This window comes from Mus musculus, chromosome 17 (genome assembly GCF_000001635.26).
Source record: "Mus musculus strain C57BL/6J chromosome 17, GRCm38.p6 C57BL/6J".
NCBI lineage: Eukaryota > Metazoa > Chordata > Mammalia > Rodentia > Muridae > Mus > Mus musculus.
The window spans coordinates 23340217-23361797 of record NC_000083.6 but is presented as its reverse complement, the minus strand read 5'-3'; the positions used below and the strand labels follow the sequence as shown (position 1 = coordinate 23361797).

Below are 21581 nucleotides of genomic sequence, written 5' to 3'. Positions count from 1 at the left end.
AATTCACGAGAAGAGAACAAAAATAATTTATTTTAACTCCTGAAAGGTTTTTCTGGACTAAATAAGTGATGGGAGAAAGAATTAAGTGGTTAGAACATGTACCTTATATCCGTCAACTATGTGTATGTATATATGTGTATAAACTTCATGTAGGATTAGGTTGGAACTTTGTGCCTTCCAAAGTATATGTGTGTGTGTATACATATATAGATACATAAATATGTATATATGTATGTGTGTTTGTCTATGTAAGCTGTGTGTAAGTTTGTGTTGGAGATTTGTTCCATTCATCATCTATCCACATATGTATATATGTAAGGATGCCTGGCTGTATTCTGAAGCTTGTTCCTTCCAACAATTGTGTGTGTATATATATGTATGTGTGTTATGTGAGAAATAGTTGGAGCCTGTCTGTTTGAACTTTGTTACATTATGCAATTAGTATGTGTATATGTGTAGAAGTGCATCTGTATATTTGTACATAAATGTTTATGTGAAATGCTTTGAACCCGATGTAAGAGTTTGGCTTAAGCCATCAAACCTGCAAGTATTATGTGTTTGTCTGTCTCTCTGTCTCTTTGTCTGTCTCTTGTTGTGTGTAAATGTATGTATTTGTATGTGCTAAGTTGCTAGAACTTATATTTGCCTCGACCACTGTGTGTGTGCCAATGTGCATGTGGATGAGTATGTTTGTGTGCATGTGTCTATTAATGTTTGATTCTCCCCCCTTGCTCTTCTTTAAACATGGGATGTCATAGCCAGCAGCGCCAGTGAGTTTCTTGGCCAACAAACCCAGGTCTGCTGATCTCAGCACAGACTTTCAGCAGCTACCGCCTTTGGGTTACTCTGTGGTGTCAAAGCTGATCTTTTGCACAGAGTCACCTAAATTCCACACATAGAAGAGATTACTTTGATACGCTGTAATTTCCATGACAATTTCATTAGTGTGTCTTTGATGATATACTTAAAATTGAGAGTTATATGTAAAGTGTCTGAAAGAAAAACCTAGTCATTTCTACACATATCTGATCCTTTCTCTGTAGATTACTATAATTCTGACACCTTACGAGAACATTGAAAAGCAGACTCCCAGTGTAAAGTTTTTGTCACATTCTTCTGTATCTTTTTAAATTTTATGTCATTTGATTTGTGGGCATATGTCTGTGTGTGTGTGTGTGTGTGTGTGTGTGTGTGTGTGTGTGTGAGTGTTCTTTAGGAGCATAAATAGCTTCAGGTAAATTGCAACCCAAAAGAGATCATCTGGTTAATTGTAGCTGTTGTTACAGGTGTTTGGTGACAGCAGTTGGTGGGGCTGAGTATTGAATCAGTTCCTCTACAAGAACAGGCCATGATTATATCTGCAGAGACATCAGTTCATCTTTGGAAATATTCTAACAACCTATTGATAAACTATTCCTCTTTAATCCATGCTACTAGAAGATCTTCTCTAAGTCTTAGAATGGGTCAGGATTCTATTATCTCTTTCTGTCCAAAGGGAAAAGTGTTTTAGAACATTGTGGAAGATTATAAAATCAATAGGAATATTAGTAGATAGGTATTGCCAGGCAATATCCTTAGAGGAAACAGTGAGAGTTATTCCACCATCAGAAAGGTATGGCAATATAATCCAATATTGGTGATTATGAACAAACTATACATTTTTCTGAATTTATGAACTACGAGCATTGGAAGATGATTTCACCCTGATCATTTCAAGAGAATTTTGGTCTGGTCTAAACAATATTGTGTAACATTTGGGAACAAATATGCATCCCAGCATCCCTGCACTGGAGGCCAAAGTGGAGAAGATCTCCACAGCCACCATGACCTTGCCTTTGGTGCTATGGTAAACAGGGATGAAAGTGACCCAGACACTGCAGAACACCAGCATGCTGAATGTTATGGATTTAGCTTCATTAAAGGCACCAGGAAGGTTTCTGGAAAAGAAAGCCAGAGTGAAGCTCCCAATGGCCAGGGTAGCCAAGTATCCCAGAACACAGTAAAATGCATTGACTGAACCCTTGTGGCATACAATGATGATCTGTCCATGCTCAGATTGTCCATCAATATCAACAGAAGGAGGAGAAGCTCCCAGCCAGACTGCACATACAATAACTTGGATGAGAATACAAACGGGAATGATGTAGTTAATTGCCCCTGAAACTAGAAAGTACTTCATCATTCTTTGGGAGGCTATGATTTTGAATGCCAGAACTACAGTAATCGTTTTAGCCAAGACAGTGGAAACAGAAACAGTGAATACAATTCCAAATGTGATTTGTTGTAGGATGCAGGTGGCTGCATTTGGATGGCCAATGAAGAGCAAAGGGCAGAGGAAACAAAAGATTAGTGAGATGAGCAAGATATAGGTGAGAGTTCTGTTATTGGCCTTAACAACTGGAGTACTGTGGTGCTTCACAATGACCCCAAGAACCACAATTGTGAATGCAGAGAAGAACAAGGAGATTAAGGAAAGTGCCACCCCCAATGGTTCTTCATAGCTGAGAAATACAACAATTTTACGAATGCAGTGATTCTGTTCTGTGTTAGCATATTGGTCCTCCAGACACTGGACACAATAATCCACATCTAATGGGGAAATGAAAATATTGTTAGTGTAGCTTTAGCAATTTTACTGACAGGATATTTCACTTAACCATATAGAAGAAATTTTGCAACATATGAGTTTGGTTGGTGTTTCAGCATTTTTCATGTTCAATCACATTAGGGCAGTTGGAGGCAGAACAGGAGAAGGAAGGCAGAACAACTTGTGGAGATAGTGGGGTCTGAGGAGGAGAGAGGGAACCAGAACGGAGGCTGACATGGTGTTATCAAAAGGTTAGAATAATTGTGTTAGAACTTTATCATCATCATTTGGACCTGAAATTATTGTATTGGTATTTGTAAATTATGTTTTTATTGATGCATACATATGATTGGCTAGTGAAGCATTAAGTGTCTTGAGTCTACTGGGTAATTAGGTGTTGAGATGGCTAATGAGCGGTGTTTGGGGCATTGCATGAAAGGAAGAGAAACTTAGGGGCCTCTTCCAAGAAATGGCTTGGTGGGAGACATGTGGCCTGTCAGGGCTTGCTAGTTGTCAGACTGAGAGACTTAGTGAGTGTGATCACCTGGTGCTGGGTCCAGTTCTAGATATTTCCCTCAACAGGTTGGTTAGAATGCATTGAAAGTTACTGTTTCATGAAATAATTCATTCTGTTTTTTTAATGGTGATCAACATTAGGAAAATGAAAGCAACATTTTTTTTTTTTGCCTATTTTATTGCATTGTTTTGACCATTTATCATGGATATGTACATTTATGAGTGTGTTTACATATAAAAGTAACAGAAGGTATCATTAACTTGAAAATGATTGGGTTTGTATATAGGAAACATGTTGGTGAGAATGAGACCTGAAATTTATACAACTATAATATTGATTTTTAAAAACTTAATTAATTAATTAATTTTAATAGACTAAAATAACATTTTATTAGATATTTTTTATATACATTTTAAATGCTATCCCGAAAGTTCCCTATACCATCCCTCCACCCTGCTCCCCTACCCACACACTCCCACTTCTTAACCCTGGCATTCCCCTATATTAGGGCATATAAAGTTTGCAATACCAAGGGGCTTCTCTTCCCAGTGATGGCCGATAGGCCATCTTCTGCTAGATATGCAGCTACATATACGAGCTCTGGGGGTACTGGTTAGTTCATATTGTTGTTCCACCTATAGGGTTACAGACCCCTTCAGCTCCTTGGGTGCTTTCTCTAGCTTCTCCCTTGTGGGCCCTGTGTTCCATTTTATAGATGACTATGAGCATACACTTCTGTATTTGCCAGGCACTGGCATAGCCTCATATGAGACAGCTATAATCTTTCTGGCATTGTGCAATAGTGTCTGGGTTTGGTGGCTGATTATGGGATAGATCCCCAGGTGGGGTAGTCTCTGGATAGTTCATCCTTTCATCTTATCTCCAAACTTTGTCTCTGTAACTCCTTTCATGGGTATTTTGTTCCCTATTTTAAGGAGGAATGAAGTATACATCCATGGTCTTCCCTCTTCTTGATTTTCATTTTGCAAATTGTATCTTGGTAAATGCAAAAAGTAATTTAAAAATATTTCCAAGTTTTGGCCTCTTATGACTATATTAATATCACATTCTTAGGCCTTTTTATAAATAGGCAGCAAGAGTATTTCTGAATGTAAAGAGTTGTGTAATTCCCACCTTTGTGTGTGTTGGAAACCTGATTGCCAGGGAACTGGGATTTGTTTACCCATATCCACATGCCTTAGTTTGTCTTCCATGTTCTTCTATACATGCAAGTTAAGCATGGCCTTATGTAAAACCATAAACATCATGTCAAAATAAATACATTATTTAAATATTCATGATCTACACATATATTTTAACGAGTAGTAATTACTAGAAAATATCTTGTGTAGAGCACACTTAAATTTTATTATCAAAACTATTTGAGAGTGTGCCATTTACTATGAATTTTCAGGGAATTAAAGATGTAGGACAATTTCTACTTTTTTTTATTAATAAGTACATTTTAAATCATTGTATTCCTATAATGACTAACTTGGGACAGAGATGTATTTTGTTTTTAAGCTTCCATTTTAAACTACTTCAGTGTTCCAATATTGGAACAAGATGATAACCCTTTTGAAGAACTTATTCTAGCAGGAAATACTCACTTGTCTCGTTAGAAATTTCATTTTCAGGACAAGGTTTGCAATGAAAACAGCATGCTGCCATTCCGTCCATCCTGAATTTTCTAGATCCAGGACCACAATCAGCACTGCACACTGAAGTTGGCATCTAATGAAAAGTAGACATATGCTGCTAACTGGAGTTTTATTTACCCTTCCATAATTATATTATATTAGTGTCTGACATTAAGAAACTAATTTCATATAAATCAACAGAGTTAGCAGATTTTTACCTAGTGCATTTTATGAGGACAGATATCAAGATATGGGAAAAATGAGGAAAAGTTGACTTGTTTGCTAACTATTTGAAATTCAAGAATAAACTATGAAAGTCTCCTGTGTGAAAACACTACAGAGGTTTCATCGTGGTTATTCTAGTTAATTCTTGTCACCTGAGCACATAATGCAGTCTAAAGGCACAGAGAATCATAATTGAGAAATTATCTCTGTCAGGCTAGTCTGTCATCACATAAGTGAAGTATATATTAAATATTTTTTAAAGTCTTATTTATTTATTATATGTTAGTATACCATCACTAACATGACATTCCAGAAGAGGGTGTCAGATTTCATTACAGATGGTTGTTAGCCACTATGTGGTGGCTGGGATTTGAACTTAGGACCTTTGGAAGAGCAGTCAGTGCTCTTAACTGCTGAGCCATATCTCCAGCCCCCTAAATTGTTAATTGAGGTGTGAGTGGCAAGCCTATTGGGAGCAGAGTTGTCTGTAGACAGTGGTACATTAGAAACCATACAGAACAAGCCAGTAAGCAGAGTTCCTTGAGTGACTCTGTTTCAGTTGCATTATCCAGGGCCATGCCATTTCTTCCCTTGAGTGTAACCTATGAGTCAAATCGACCTTTTCCACCTCAGTTTGCTCATAATTACTGCTTAATAACAGCAAATTGTAGCAAATTAGGAGTAAAGGACATACAAAAACAGGGGAAATAAGGTTTCAAATATCATATAACCAAAATAACCTCAACAACATTAGACAGCAAAACTTAACAAACTAAGAGGAAACACATCAACAGCAGCCTATGATGAGTCTTATTGCATTTGTGGTTAGCAGGTACGGAGTTTACCATATTCCTTTGCAGTATTAGTAGACCTTAAATTCCTTTATAGATCAAGGCACGAGATTTTCCTTATTTTACTGTATTTTTAATTATTCGTTTTCCCATTAAGAATTTAAAGATTATTTTTATGATGAGTTCTGAACATACATTTCCTTGTCCACATCCTGCTCTTCATTTAATGCATAGTATCCATTTCAGCCCAGGTTTGAGTAGAGTCAATGCAAAAGTCTGACTGACCACAAATGCAGAGATACTCCTGACTCTAAATTAAAAGATGTAGGTGAAAGACACGTGCCACTTCAAAATCTTGTTCTCACTTCTGATTTTAATTGAAATTCATTGATTTTCCTGTCCATGTAGTACAATATCATCAGTAGTTTTGAAATAAAAATGTGAACAAAGAAAATTTCTGGATACAGAAAATGTGGTACATTTACACAATGGAGTACTACTCAGCTATAAAATAGAATGAATTTATGAAATTCCTAGGCAAATGGATGAACCTGGAGGGCATCATCCTGAGTGAGGTAACCCAATCACAAAAGAACTCAAGTGATATGTACTCTCTGATAAGTGGATATTAGCCCAGAAACTTAGAATACCCAAGATATAAGATGCAATTTGCTAAACACATGAAACTCAAGAAGAACGAAGACCAAAGTGTGGACACTTTGCCCCTCCTTAGAATTGGGAACAAAACACTCATGGAAGGAGTTACAGAGACAAAGTTTGGAGCTGTGACAAAAGGGTGGACCATCTAGAGACTGACATATCCAGGGATCCACCCCATAATCAGCATCCAAACGCTGACACCATTGCATACACTAGCAAGATTTTATCGAAAGGACCCAGATGTAGCTGTCTCTTGTGAGACTATGCCGGGGCCTAGCAAACACAGAAGTGGATGCCCACAGTCAGCTAATGGATGGATCACAGGGCTCCCAATGGAGGAGCTAGAGAAAGTACCCAAGGAGCTAAAGGGATCTGCAACCCTATAGGTGGATCAACATTATGAACTAACCAGTACCCCGGAGCTCTTGACTCTAGCTGCATATGTATCAAAAGATGGCCTAGTCGGCCATCACTGGAAAGAGAGGCCCATTGGACACACAAACTTTATATGCCCCAGAACAGGGGAACCCCAGGGCCAAAAAGGGGGAGTGGGTGGGTAGGGGAGTGGGGGTGGGTGGGTATGGGGGACTTTTGGTATAGCATTGGAAATGTAAATGAGCTAAATACCTAATAAATAATGGAAAAAAAAAAGAACCTGACAAAGTGTCTGTTTCTTGTTCCAAACAGCAATTAAATTGGTTATTGTAGAATATTGATATTTAGCCTATTGCATACCATCATTTTAAATAAAATTGATAATTATTTTCCTAAAAAAAATATACGGTAATTCATCAATGTAATCCACTATATAAACAAACTGAAAGAGAAATTCACATGATCATCTCGTTAGATGCTGAGAAAGCATTTGACAAAATCCAACACCCATTCATGATAAAAGTCTTGGAAAGATCAAGAATTCAAGGCCCATACCTAAACATAATAAAAGCAATATACAGCAAACCAGTAGCCAACATCAAACTAAATGGAAGCAATCCCACTAAAATCAGGGAGTAGACAAGGCTGCCCAGTTTCTCCCTACCTATTCAATATAGTACTTTAAGTCGTAGCCAGAGCAATTAGACAACAAAAGGACATCAAGAAGATACAAATTGAAAATGAAGAAGTCAAAACATCACTATTTGCAGATGATGAGATAGTATATATAAGTGACCCTAAAAATTCCACTAGAGAACTCCTAAATCTGATAAACAGCTTCAAGGCATTAGCTGGATATAAAATTAACTCAAACAAGTCAGTGGTCTTTCTCTACCCAAAAGATAAACACCATGAGAAAGATATTAGGGAGACAACACACTTCAAAATAGTCACAATTAATATACAATATCTTGGTGTGACATTAACTAAGGAAGTGAAAGATTTGTATGACAAGGACTTCAAGACTCTGAAGAAAGAAATCGAAGAAGATCTCAGAAGATGGAAAGATCTCCCATGCTCATGGATTGGTAGGATCAATATAGTAAAAATTGCTATCTTGCCTAAAGCAATCTACAGATTCAATGCAATCCCCATCAAAATTCCAACTCAATTCTTCACTGAGTTAGAAAGGGCAATTTGCAAATTCATCTCGAATAACAAAAAAACCTAGATTAGCAAAAACTATTCTCAACAATAAAAGAACCTCTGGTGGAATCACCATGCCTGACTTCAACCTTACTACAGAGCAATTGTGATAAAGACTGCATGGTACTGGTACAGTGACAGACAGGTAGATCAATGGAAAAGAATTGAAGATCTAGAAATGAACCCTCGCGCCTATGGTTACTTGGCATTGGAGCTAAAACCATCCAGTGGAAAAAAAAGACAGCATTTTCAACAAATGGTGCTGGCACAACTGGCAGTTATCATGTACAAGAATGCAAATTGATCCATTCTTATCTCCTTGTACAAATCTCCACTTTAAGTGGATCAAAGACCTCCACATAAAACCAGAGACACTGAAATTTATAGAGGAGAAAGTGGGCAAAAGCCTCAAAGATATGGGCACAGGGGTAAAATTCCTGAACAGAACAGCAATGGCTTGTGCTGTAAGATCAAACATGGACAAATCGGACCCCAGTTTTCCACATGTGCTTTGTTCATATACAAGGGAATTTTTCCCTTCCAGGTATGCCACAAATGTTTGCTAATTTTTTGTTGTTATAGATTTTATTTGTTTACCTTTCAAATATTATGCTCTGTGTCAGTCTAATCTCTATGAACCCTTCTCCATATCCCCTTCCCCTTTCCTCTTTAAGAGAGTACTCTTCCATCTACCCTCCCACTTCTGCCTCACCCTTCTAGCACCTCCCTTCTCTGAGGCATGAAACCTCCACAGTATGAAGCAATCAAAATTGAACTTTTAATAAACCAATAATCTCCCCAGTGGCCATATTGATGGGAGTAGCCTCAGCTGTTATATTTAGCCATGGTGCTGTTTGGCCCATTAGTCCTAATGTCCTTATCTGGGCATGTAGGCCTGTGGCAGCCAGAGACTTTGCTGATATCTGTGGTTTTTGTTTTTAACAACGTCTCTACAGATATATGTGGAAACAATGAAAAGAACTCTTTTTTATTTATTTATTTTTAATTAGATATTTTCTTTTTTCTTTTCTTTTCTTTTTTTTAAAAAGATATCTTCTTTATATACATTTGAATAGCTGTCTGGAAAGTTCCCTATACCCTCCCTCCTCCCTGCTCCCCTACAATGGAGTACTACTCAGCAATTAAAAACAATGGATTTATGAAATTCTTGGACAAATGGATGTATCTGAAGGATATCATCCTTAGTGAGGTAACCCAATCACAAAAGAAGTCATTAGATATGCACTCACTGATAAGTGGATATTAGCCCAGAAACATAGAACACCCAAGATACAATTTGAAAAACACAAGAAAATCAAGAATAGGGAAGACCAATGTGTGGATACTTCATTCTTCCTTAGAGTAGGAAACAAAATACCCATGAAAGGAGTTATAGAGACAAAGTTTGGAGCTAAGACAAAAGGATGGACTAACCAGAGACTACCCCTCCTGGGGATCTATCCCATAATCAGCCACCAAACCCAGACACTATTGCACAATTCTAGAAATATTTTGCTGAAGGCACTCTGTTATAGCTGTTTCGTATGAGGTTATGCCAGTGCCTGGCAAATACAGAAGTGGATGCTCACAGTCATGTATAAGATGGAACACAGGGCCCCCAATGGAGAAGCTAGAGAAAGCACCCAAGGAGCTGAATGTGTCTACAACTTGATAGGCAGAACAACAATATGAACTAACCAGTACCCCCAGAGCTTGTATCTCTAGCTCCATATGTAGCAGAAGATGGCCTAGTCGGCCATCACTGGGAAGAGAGGCCCTTTGGTATTGCAAACTTTATATGCCCCAATACAGGGGAATGCCAGGGCCAAGAACTCTTAAAATACATGGTAAAGTTCTGATGTTAGCTATCCATAACTGAAGGCTTCTGGGATGGAAAATTTAGTTTCAGTTTTGAGAACAGGAACTGAAAGGCTTGCCATGCTCCACTGAGTACATACATAGGAGAAAGTGGCTTCTTTCATTTTACTTTTTTTTTTTTGAAAGGTGTTGTCATGGAGAAGTAAATATCTAAACTGAGAACTGAGTATGATCAGGTTTCATTATGTGAAATTCTGAAAGAATCAATAAAATATTTTGTTAAAAGTAAACAAAACTCATTTTCTGTGATATTTTATTAGAGAAGACAACCACTAACACTCAATTATTACTAAAATTGCTAATTATTGTTCACTAGTTGTCATTTTAATATTTAATACATTTTAGCAGTTTTTCTTTAAAGCATTTAAATGTTGTTTATATGCTATTTTGACCTCTTGTGCTCATTTTACTTTTATATATGATGGAGGTCTTTTAAAGTTCTTAGTACTCATTTATCAGTTATCACTTACTGTAATTGTGTTCCTCATGAACATCTTTATTTTCCTTTTATTACAAGGAATAAACTCACTACGTATCATAACTGAATTGGCAATTATATCTCTTAATTTTTGAGAGACATAATTTTTATTCTCCTCATTTAAGAATATAAATTTTATGCTAAAAAATCCCTAAACCTAAAAAAACGATAAGTAAAAATAGATGGCACAAGGTGAAACCAATGTATCCCCTGAGAAGCAGAAATAGTATAGAAGTCATGGGTGAATGTGGTTTTGCACTGAAAGGAGTGGGGTGGGGATGAGAAGAAAAGGAAATAATAGAGTGAGTGTAGAGTAATGTACAGAATATTTGGTGAGGCTATTAAAATGGGGGTGGCATGTCTGAGTCAAGTTAGAAAGCTAAGGAAATAGAAATCTTAGAAATATATGAGGGTGACTTTAGCTAATACTCCTAGCAAAGGGGGATAGAGAGCCTGTAATGTCCATCTCCAAAAACCAGGCAAGTTTTCCAGGATAGGGATTGAGACAACATCCCATACACAAAATCTTTGACCTACACTCTATCCTGCCTAACTATGTGTGGGAGAAAGAAGGAGCAGAGGAAATTGGATAGATAGCCAATGACTGGTCCAGCTTGAGAGACATTCCATAAGAGTAAACTTACCCTAGATGTTGGCAATAATACTCAGTTATACTTGAAGGCAAGAGCCTAAAATATCCATGATGAGAGAGTCATCACTCAGCAACTGAAGGAAGCAGATGCAGAGATACACTCCCAAGATAGGTTGAGCTTGGGGAATCCTGAGCAAGAGGGGAAGAGGGGAAAGAAGGATTTTGGGAGCAAGTGAGGTCAAGGAAACTGCAATATAGTCTACATAATCAATTAACCTGCCAGAAGTGCTCACAGAGACTGACCTACTACCATAAATAATGCATGGGACTGACATAGTCATTCTAAACATTTTTGACCTTTGTGAAGTTTGATCTTTGCAATGGGACTCCTAAGAGCAGTACTGGGGTCTGTATCTTACTCTGCTGCCTTTGTTTGAGATATTTTACTCCTATTTGGCTGCTTCCCCTGGCCCCAATAAGAGAACACGAATCTGTGCCTAATTGTTATGCTACATAATAGGTCAAAGCATTTTGCTATGGGAGGGGGGGTGACGCTCCCCTTTTCTAAAGAACGAAGGAGTAGTGGATGAGAGGGAGGGGAAGGATAGGAGAAGGAATAGGAGTAGAAGAAGGTGTGTAAATGGTTATCAGTACGTAAAGTAAATGAATGAATGAATGAATGAATGAATGAGCGAGCTACATTTAAAAATGATTGAAGCTGGTGGAACCTCCTGTTAACAAGAGAGATACCAGGGGTTCTCTCCTGTGCTTTCATATATGCTTCTTGGTCTACAATAAATTTTAAGTAAAGTTTGTCATGAACTATTTTATTTCACAGGCTGAGTATTTGCTATTTTAAAATTTCTATTTATATGCTTCTACTAGACAGATGTCTACTTTTCCCACACTATTTTGTATTTGTACAGCAGCAACATAATGGGTATATTGTTGATACCTAGAGTGGCTTCTTCTTTCTCTTGTTCCCATTGGTTTTAAATTTGATCTTTTAATCAAACATCCTTATTCAATGAGTTTCATTTTTCCTCCTTATTTTTATCTTTGTTGTAGTTTGTATTTTCTACTTCTTATGGCTTTTTCTTCCGTCCTCAATTTGGAGCATGCTTCTGTGAGATTATTCACTGAGGTAATTTTTTTGATTCATTTTGTTTTTCATATATATATATATATATATATATATATATATATATGTATATATATATATATGTGTGTGTGTGTGTGTGTGCGTGTGTGTGTGTGTGTGTGTGTGTGTGTGTGTGTGTGTGCTTGAAAGTCTTTAATTATTTTAAAATTTACTGAAATCCTTTGTTATTTTTGGACTCAGTGTCTCAGTGATTAAATATTTCAGAGTTTAATCGTATTCACCCACAGGTGATTCCTGCCCTTCTTTGATTTTTTATTACCATTCTTATAATAATCCTGTACTTCCTTGTTTAGTATATCATTGAACAGTCTTTCACATAAATATATGATTCTAATGTTTGAAATATTTCATTGATGTCTTCACATTTTTAATTATTAGATTCCACATTGAGATTAGAATATATATATATATATATATATATATATATATATATATATATATATATATATAAATATAATTTGAGGTCTTGTTAGAACACACAGGAGATTTCAATACTATCCTCTAAATGGATATGCAGTTTTATAACTTAATTTTCAGCTCTTATGTTCTTTGCTCTAAGAATGGAATTCTTAATCACATTGAGGAAGAAAAGTAACTTTAAATTTCATACTATCAGAGCAACAGGAGATACTACTTCAAATGAAACTGGGCAGTTTGAATATGATGTATTAAACTTATCACATCAGAATTCATACCTATGTTATACCTATCATGCATATTAGATATTTAATTTTCAAATTTTCTCAAAAGCAAAATTTTATTACTACCAATTTTTCCTCATATAGAGAATGCAACTTGCACAGGCTTCTTTATTTGAATGACCTATGAAAAATGAATGGGCCAGACAAGTTTGCTTTAGTGAGCATTATCTTTTACAATGTATGATCCAGGGCTATCGACATGGTTACAATCTCACAAACAATTCTTTTCAGGAGGAAAACCCATGTTTAATTTCCAGCACCCACTATGTGGCAAGAAGCTCTTGCAAATGCTCTGAGGTTTGAATAATTCTTCTGCTATCCATATATAGTACACATGAGCATTTGCACACATAAAAATGTAGAGAAAACATCTATACCAACATAAAAAAGAAAGAGAAAAAGAGAAGGTATAGTTTATAAGGTATCTGAATTTGTTATAAAATGTTAACGTATGGTTATGTAGAGGTATAGGAAATTTAGGAGTAGTTGTTAAACAGGTTTAAAAATACTATAATAAAAATCTGTGACTTAGATATGATGCAATTTACTCTGTCTTTACAAAGAACCAGAGTTTTTAAACATCCTTTGAAAGGGATAAAATTTTTGTCATAAAATTGAAACTCACTCTGTAAGAGTAATATTTGGACTAATAGTATATTGCTCAGTATACTGGAAATAATAGAAACTATTTTCTAAAACAGTTAAGTTAATATTAAAGGCATGAGACAGGTTCTGATATGATACAAATACACTGTATTAATGTTTGAAATCCTCAATGAATTACTAAAAAGTGACTTAAACATCAAAAAATCAACATAGTATATGGTGCTACAAATTAGTCTTTCACATGGCAATCAATTTTACCTCACCAGTTTCAAGGTAGTTTGGATGCACACACTTGACAGTTCAATTTAAATTAGTACAATTAGGCTGAACCCACCTGTGCACTTCCTTTTGCCCACTCTATCATATCTTCAGATAAATGTACCTGTTGACCATTTGGAAAATATGGACTAAATATCCCTATTTTAACTTTAAATCCAAGGCCATGTGGGAAATTCCAAATGTAGAAAATGTCATACTCTTCCTGCAGTTTGTCTCTTTGGTTCATATTCACTCTGTCCCCAACAGGATTAATGAACTGGGTCTTTCTCAGAAAGGAATACAGCTGAAAGACAGTCAGAATAATATAGACTATTTTTACTTCTTTAAAGTAATAAAATACATACTTATTTCATCTTAATGACAACTTTATTAACACTATGCCAGTGAAAATTTCAGTGAAATTTAATGAATATACAAAATTATAATGTTGCTGTTATTTTAGTTCTCTACGAGATTACCAATCAAGTACAAACATATGTGTAGACATCAAATATATTTGCAGTATGAAACACAGACACATGAAACAGACAGACTTGCATCCATATAGAGATACACACATAGCACAAGCACACACTCATTTACAGAAACATAAATATACATGCTCAAACACACATGTAAAAACACACAGGATATAAATCAAAAAACATCAAATAGACACAGAAACACACAAAACACATACTCAGTTTTACACACACACACACACACACACACAAAATGCATGCATAGAGAAATATTCATAGGTTCACATAGACCAGTATTGATACCCCAACACATAGTGATATTGATACACTGAAAAATTTATGATCTCATGCATAGACAGACAAAAATGAAAGAACATACACAAAAACACACAAAATCCAGGCACTTGCAGATGCATACATTTATAATTGTACAAAGAATATACATCCTGACAAAATCCACCATGCAGAACGAAATGGAAACAGACAAATTTATGTTAACTCTTTTACAGATAGATAGCCAGATTGGCAAAAAATTCTATGTATGACTCATCTCTCTCTGTTTCTCTCTTTGTGTCTTTCTCTGTCTCTCTCTCTATATATATGTATATATCTATATCTCTCTATATACATATCTATCATCTATATCTAGTAATAGACACAGATATAGATATACACACAAGTATAGAGAAACATAGAGACATACAAATAGGAAAGGAGAAATATACATTCACACATAACTACACATAAATGTAATGAACTGAATTCTAACATGAATTTCTGTGTAAATACTAATAGAGCACAAAATTATACTACTAGTCTAGAGTGGGAACAGCATGAGTTTGGATGTCTAGTTAAAACAATACTCTACAATGACTATAATGTACTTGAGAAAGGACGAGTGACAACTCATCATTTAGTAGACTCATGAGCATGGGGTGAGTATGATTTCAGGAACAGAAAATGTATAATGATATCCAAGTAATCAATAACAAAATCACAGGTCTACATGGACAGATTCTGCCTCATAGTATATTCGCTTAACATTAGAGTCTTATACTAATATAAAAATATACTTGCTCAATAAAAATTCTTTGCATCTTGGAAAACATTTTCTAGCACATTTGGTTTGGGCATTTATAGTCTCTTACAACTACAAAATTAATAACACTAAACATGATTTAACAGCAGAAACATTACCTTTTTGCAGCTATAATTGTGTTCTTTCCCATTGTCCTTGGGCAGATTATCAAACTTTTGAAAAGTTATCTGATGGAGTGCGTGGGCAAAAGCATAAACAGCATTGTATATGTCATAACTCCCTTCAATAAAGGCCATGTCAAAAGTATGTACCATTAACCATTCCAATGAGTGATTGGATGAGCAGTTCTTCAGTGTCTTACATTTAGAGGCTGAGACCTCACAGTTAAAGTGCATCCATTCCAGCTTTACCAGATACTCATCTGGGCATTTGACAGAGTTCAATGTCTGGACAAAATGTTTAAACCCAGATATCTCACTATGGTGTTGTCCAAAAGCAAAAGTCCCATATTCATTACCAAATGTAAAGTCTTTCATACCAGGACTGACATTCCACTGTGAGGTAGTGATCCATAGTCTCTGTATACCTAGGGATTCCCACATTCTAAAGCTTACAGCTAAAGTACTGTCTGTGTCACCATAAATGATGACAACATTTGTGGATGATGTCATGATTTGGTTGTAATACACTTCAGCTTTTGACATGTACAAATTCATGCTCATTGGAATCATGTTGACAAAAGCAAAGCAGATTGTATTTTTTTCCATCTCTGTTTTCAAATAGGAGAGAAATTGGATACCTTGATCATTGTCTGAGATGACCAACCCTACCCAGTTCCAACCGAAATGAATTATGAAGGATACCAGGCCAAAGGCTAGAGATGTATGGTCAGAAGCCATCTGATGTAGATAGGGAAATTTTTCATGATCACTCAGGACAGGATGAAAGGGTCCATAAGTAATCTGAAAGAACTAGAAATCAGGAACCAGCACAAGGTACAATGAATTCTTAGAACTTGTAAACATATTTTTATACACAATTCTAGAAATGTTAGCTAACTATTATTTTCTTCCTCATTTACATGACATATAAGGAAATGTAGAAACTGATCAAGTGTGTGATAGTACCCTTGAACTACTTAGATTTACCCAGGCCTAGTAAGATCAGGCTGGTACCAACAGATAAATGATTTCGTGACAGAATTCCCACTCTGCCTCAATAAACACACACACACACACACACACACACACACTTACCTGCTGAGATATGAAGTTGTTTAGGATTGTATTAAATTTCACAGTTGTTGCCCAATTCAGGCTTGTAAGCGCCATTGCACATTTGGTGTATTCTTTACACAAATAATTAGGGAAAATATCATAATTTTGTAAACTCACATGCATAAAACTCATTAATTTAGATTCCCAGACACAATTGTGTACTGAGAATTCAAATATTAGAGACATATTTGGCAAAATATCAGGGTTCATGTTGATTTCATATATGGAAAAAGCCAAAGCCAGAGCATACTTGTGGTTTTCAGTATGAGTTCTGTAAAAGTTCATAATGTTTATAATTAACTGCAATTTACAGATAACATTTGTAGTCAATAAAAGGACAATTCTACACTGGATTGCATTGTCCCCACCCCATAAAGATTGAAATGATCTGTGTAATGAGGTTGAAATGGCAAAGAAGCTGGAAGTTCATTAAACTCTGAAATGTTTATGAAAGGTCACCTCTCATAAATGAGCCACTATTAGTAATAACATCACTTTTCAAAAACACAAACAGATCCTTTATAGTCCATATATTGTGACCTTATTCTAAAGAGACAGTAAAGAACTGGACTTTGTAAGTTGTTAAAGCCAGTGAATTTGTATAGATCAAAATATAAAATTCACATGGACAGATATCTTAGTTCAACTTTTGATGCAGCATCTGTACATAAACAGGGACCACATGGAGGAAATTTAAGAAAGTGGCTGAATATGCACAGGTAGGTGTGCCTCCAATATTAATGGCCCCAAAACATGCACGAGAATCTACACTGAGATGGAAGGACCATCAGAAAACTCTATGGCCATTTGCCTAAACACCTAGGGTAAAATAGTAGAAAATTTATGGGCATTCTTTTGATAAGATACCATTGGTTTATGAAATGGAAACTGTATTTATGTGACATATTCAGGTCCAGATTTGTTTTATTGCTAAGTTTCCATTCCTATGTGCGAGGCTGATTTAAAAAAATACTCTGTCAATTTAAAGTGTTAAGATAGCATTAAGTCTGTAATAATATTTCAAGTTCTTCCTTGTTTTGCAGGCTGAAAACACCATGCAAAAGCCTCATAGCTTTGCTTTGCTCCTCATCCTCAGTAGTCTTGGGAAACATTCATGATGACTGTACATGGAAAACACAAAAGCACTTACTGTATATTCAATATATGACTAAAATACTCTTTCTCCACAGGCCGTTGTACTGCATGAATCATGAAGGTACATCCTGTTCCCTGGTTTCTGTCCCTGTTTTCATTCTGCTTCATTTTCCAAAAGCATCTAGGAGAAATAAAATCAGCCAGAAGAAGTGGAATGTTCAGGAGCCAGAAGAGGAAAATCAAGGTGAACATATTTTTCCTGTTCTGAGTCTGGGCAGTATTGATTGTGAAGTGCCAAACGGATCAGGAAATCAAGCAGGTACCAATAGATCCCCATGTACTATTAACACTGTGTCCCAGGGAGATGCTACACATGCATTCATGTTTCCTTTCTACAGGTGTTTCCTCACCCCTGGAGGAATCATTGATGCTCTCTCCCGAGGATCTTCACCTGATGTCCACTGTGCATGTGATAAACTTGGTTGATAATACAGATGAGGATGATGTAGCTTGATGGTTGACATCACACATGTTTAAGGAAATTAAGGTTCCTGGAAAGATTCCACTTTGTGAAAATTTGGTCCCAGGACTGCCTCAAAATCTGTTTATGTGAACACCTTAAATAATATCAATGTCCTTTGAGTTGATCCACCATGAGACATGCATTTATGGTTCAGGAAGGCCTCACAAAATCTGAGGTCATTGTTATACATCGGTCTTTGTGTCAAAATCTCCAGAGAAGAAAAATCAGCCTCATGTTTAGAGCATTTGATATCCACTGAGAATGCAGTATGGACAAGGATGCAGCAGTGACAGATACAGAATATCTGAACAAAATCAGTACTAACATTGTCTTTAGAATTAAAATTTTTTCCAATCTAGAAATACCTGAATCCTGCTGTATCCAAAACTATTCAAATTGTCACAGTACCACATTTTTCTTACATATATTTATTTTTATTAAAGTCATCACTTATAATTTTTAAATACATTTAGAATAGGCCCCAGTATAGTTAGAATTCTATTTTTTTCAATATATATAGCATGAAGGCTGAGATATATTCTGTTAAGTTTTAATAATTTTATTTATTTACATTCATTTGTTGATCTGCTCTCAGGCCTCTTGCTTTTAATTAATTTATTTATTTACTTTTTCATTTTTAATTTTTTATTAGATATTTTCTTTATATACATTTCAAATGCTTTCCCGAAAGTTCCCTATACCATCCCTCTGCCCTGCTGCCCTACCCACCCACTCCTGCTTCTTGGCCCTGGCATTCCCCTGTACTGGGGCATATGAAGTTTGCAATACCAAAGGGGCCTGTTTTCTCAGTGATGGCCGACTAGGCCTTCTTCTGCTACATATGCAGCTAGAGATATGAGCTCTGGGGGTACTGGTTAGTTCATATTGTTGTTCCACCTATAGGGTTGCAGACCACTTCAGCTCCTTGGGTGCTTTCTCTAGCTTCTATATTGGGGTCCCTGTGTTCCATCTTATAGATGACTGTGAGCATTCACTTCTATATTTGCCAGGCACTGACATAGCCTCATATGAGACAGCTATAACAGGGCTCCTATATCAAAATCTTTCTGGCATATGCAATAGTGTCTGGGTTTGGTGGCTGATTATGGGATAGATCCCCGGGTGGGGTAGTCTCTGGATAGTCCATTCTTTCATCTTAGTTCCAAACTTTGTCTCTGTAACTCCTTTCATGGGTATTTTGTTCCCTATTCTAAGGAGGAATGAAGTATCCACACATTGGTCTTCCCTCTTCTTGATTTTCTTGTGTTTTTCAAATTGTATCTTGGGTGTTCTATGTTTTTGGGCTAATATCCAATTATCAGTGAGTGCATATCTAATGACTTCTTTTGTGATTGGGTTACCTCACTAAGGATGATATCTTCCAGATACATCCATTTGTCCAAGAATTTCATAAATCCATTGTTTCTAATAGCTGAGTAGTACTCCATTGTGTAAATGCACCACATTTTCTATATCCCTTCTTCTGTTGAGGGACATCTGGGTTCCTTCCAGCTTCTAGCTATTATAAATAAGGGTGCTATGAACCTAGTGGTGCATGTGTTCTTATACCGGTTGGAACTTCTTCTGGGTATATGCCCAGGAGAGGTATTGCTGTGTCTTCCAATAGTATTATGTCCAATTTTCTGAGGAACCTCCAGACTGACTTCCAGAGTTGTTGTACAAGCTTGCAATCCCACCAGCAGGGGAGGAGTGTTCCTCTTGCTTTTTAAATATTTATCAAATTCCAGATAATACTTTATCTGTGTGCTCATTCCAAAACTAAAAAAGACCTAGCACTCATATTCCAATGAATAATAAGAAACTAACCTGAATATTTATTTGATTTCTAAAACATGATCTTCACATGTTACCCTCAGTTCTCATATGTCAATACTTTGTTTATACCTCTTTCTTCTAGTTTATGTTTGCTTTTCTACGTTGATTTTGCTAATTTTACATTCCAGTAGTTACTGTGAAGAATTAAAATGTAAAACAAAAGAACCTGAGCTTTGAAATTTTCCCCAAGTTTTTAAATAACCAAAAATTGATATGCGTCTACACCAGTTTGAAAACACAGCAGAAATCAGCCAAGGTGATCTGTCAAAGCTTGAGGATAGCTATGTTTCTTCTACAATCTCTGCAAATTGCTTCACATTTAAAGTACTAAATAGACCTTACAACCAGTGTATGAAGATAAAAGATGCACAAAGGGGGAAAAGAGTAATAAATAAAAACCGAGAAGTAGAGAAAAATGATACTTAAAAATAGAATGAAATGGATAAATGCCTTAATGAAAACGAAAACGAAAATACCAAAAAATTGAAAAAAATGAATAAAAATGTTCATAAACATAAAATATAAATAGAAATAACAAAGGTTTGGTTCCGGGACTCCACCAAAAGTAGACTGCACAGGTGAGAGTGTGCACCACAGAAGCTAACAGCTTCTGGGACAGGCCAAAGCAACACCGCTTCTGGGAAAGGTCCTGTTTTGTGCCTTCATCTTCGGCCAGGAGGGAGGTCCGAACGCCAGATATCTGTGCACCTTCCCTGTAAGAGGAGAGCTTGACTGCAGAGAGTGCTCTGACCACTGAAACTCAGAGGAGAGAGCTAGTCTCCCAAGTCTGCTGATAGAGGGTAACAGAATCACCAGAGGATCAATCTCTAAACAGAGACAACTAAACAACTAACTCCAGAGATTACCTGATGGCGAAAGGTAAACATAAGAATCTTACTAACTGAAACCAAGACTATGTACTATCATCAGAACCAAGCACTCCCACTTCGCCCAGTCCAGGGCACCCCAAAACACTCGAAAAGCTAGACCCGGATTTAAAAGCATATCTCATGATGATATTAGAGGACATCAAGAAGGACTTTAATGACTCACATAAAGAAATACAGGAAAACACTGCTAAACAGGTAGAAGACATTAAAGAGGAAACACAAAAATCCCTAAATGAATTGAAGGAAAACAGGACCAAACAGGTGATGGAATTGAATAAAACAATCCAAGACCTAAAAAGGGAAGTAGACATAATAAAGAATACCCAAAGTGAGGCAATGCTGGAGATAGAAACCATAGAAAAGAAATCTGGAATCATTGATGCGAGCATCAGCAAAAGTATACAAGAGATGGAAGAGAGAATCTCAGGTGCAGGAGATTCCATAAAGAACATCAGCACAACAATCAAAGAAAATGGAAAATGCAAAAAGATCCTAACTCAAATATCCAGGAAATCTAGGACATAATGAGCAGACCAAACCTACGGATAATAGGAGTTGATGAGAATGAAGATTTTCAACTCAAAGGATTAGAAAATATCTTCAACAAAATAATAGAAGAAAACTTCCCAAACATAAAGAAAGACATGCCCATGAACATACAAGAAGCCTACAAAACTCCAAATAGATGGACCAGAAAAGAAATTCCTCCCGACACATAATAATCAGAACAACAAATGCACTAAATAAAGATAGAATACTAAAA

The 21581-nt window shown here is 36.2% G+C and overlaps 1 protein-coding gene across 1 annotated transcript; it reads right to left on the bottom strand.

The window, feature by feature from the left end:
- Positions 1 to 1669: 1669 nt before the first annotated feature.
- Positions 1670 to 17821, bottom strand: Vmn2r115 (vomeronasal 2, receptor 115). Its single transcript, NM_001104579.1, has 6 exons — positions 17625 to 17821; positions 16454 to 16745; positions 15356 to 16168; positions 13753 to 13980; positions 4715 to 4838; positions 1670 to 2589 (listed from the first exon to the last, which is right to left on the bottom strand). The coding sequence occupies exons 1-6, from the start codon at positions 17819 to 17821 to the stop codon at positions 1670 to 1672; spliced, it is 2574 nt and encodes an 857-aa protein (NP_001098049.1).
- Positions 17822 to 21581: the final 3760 nt, after the last annotated feature.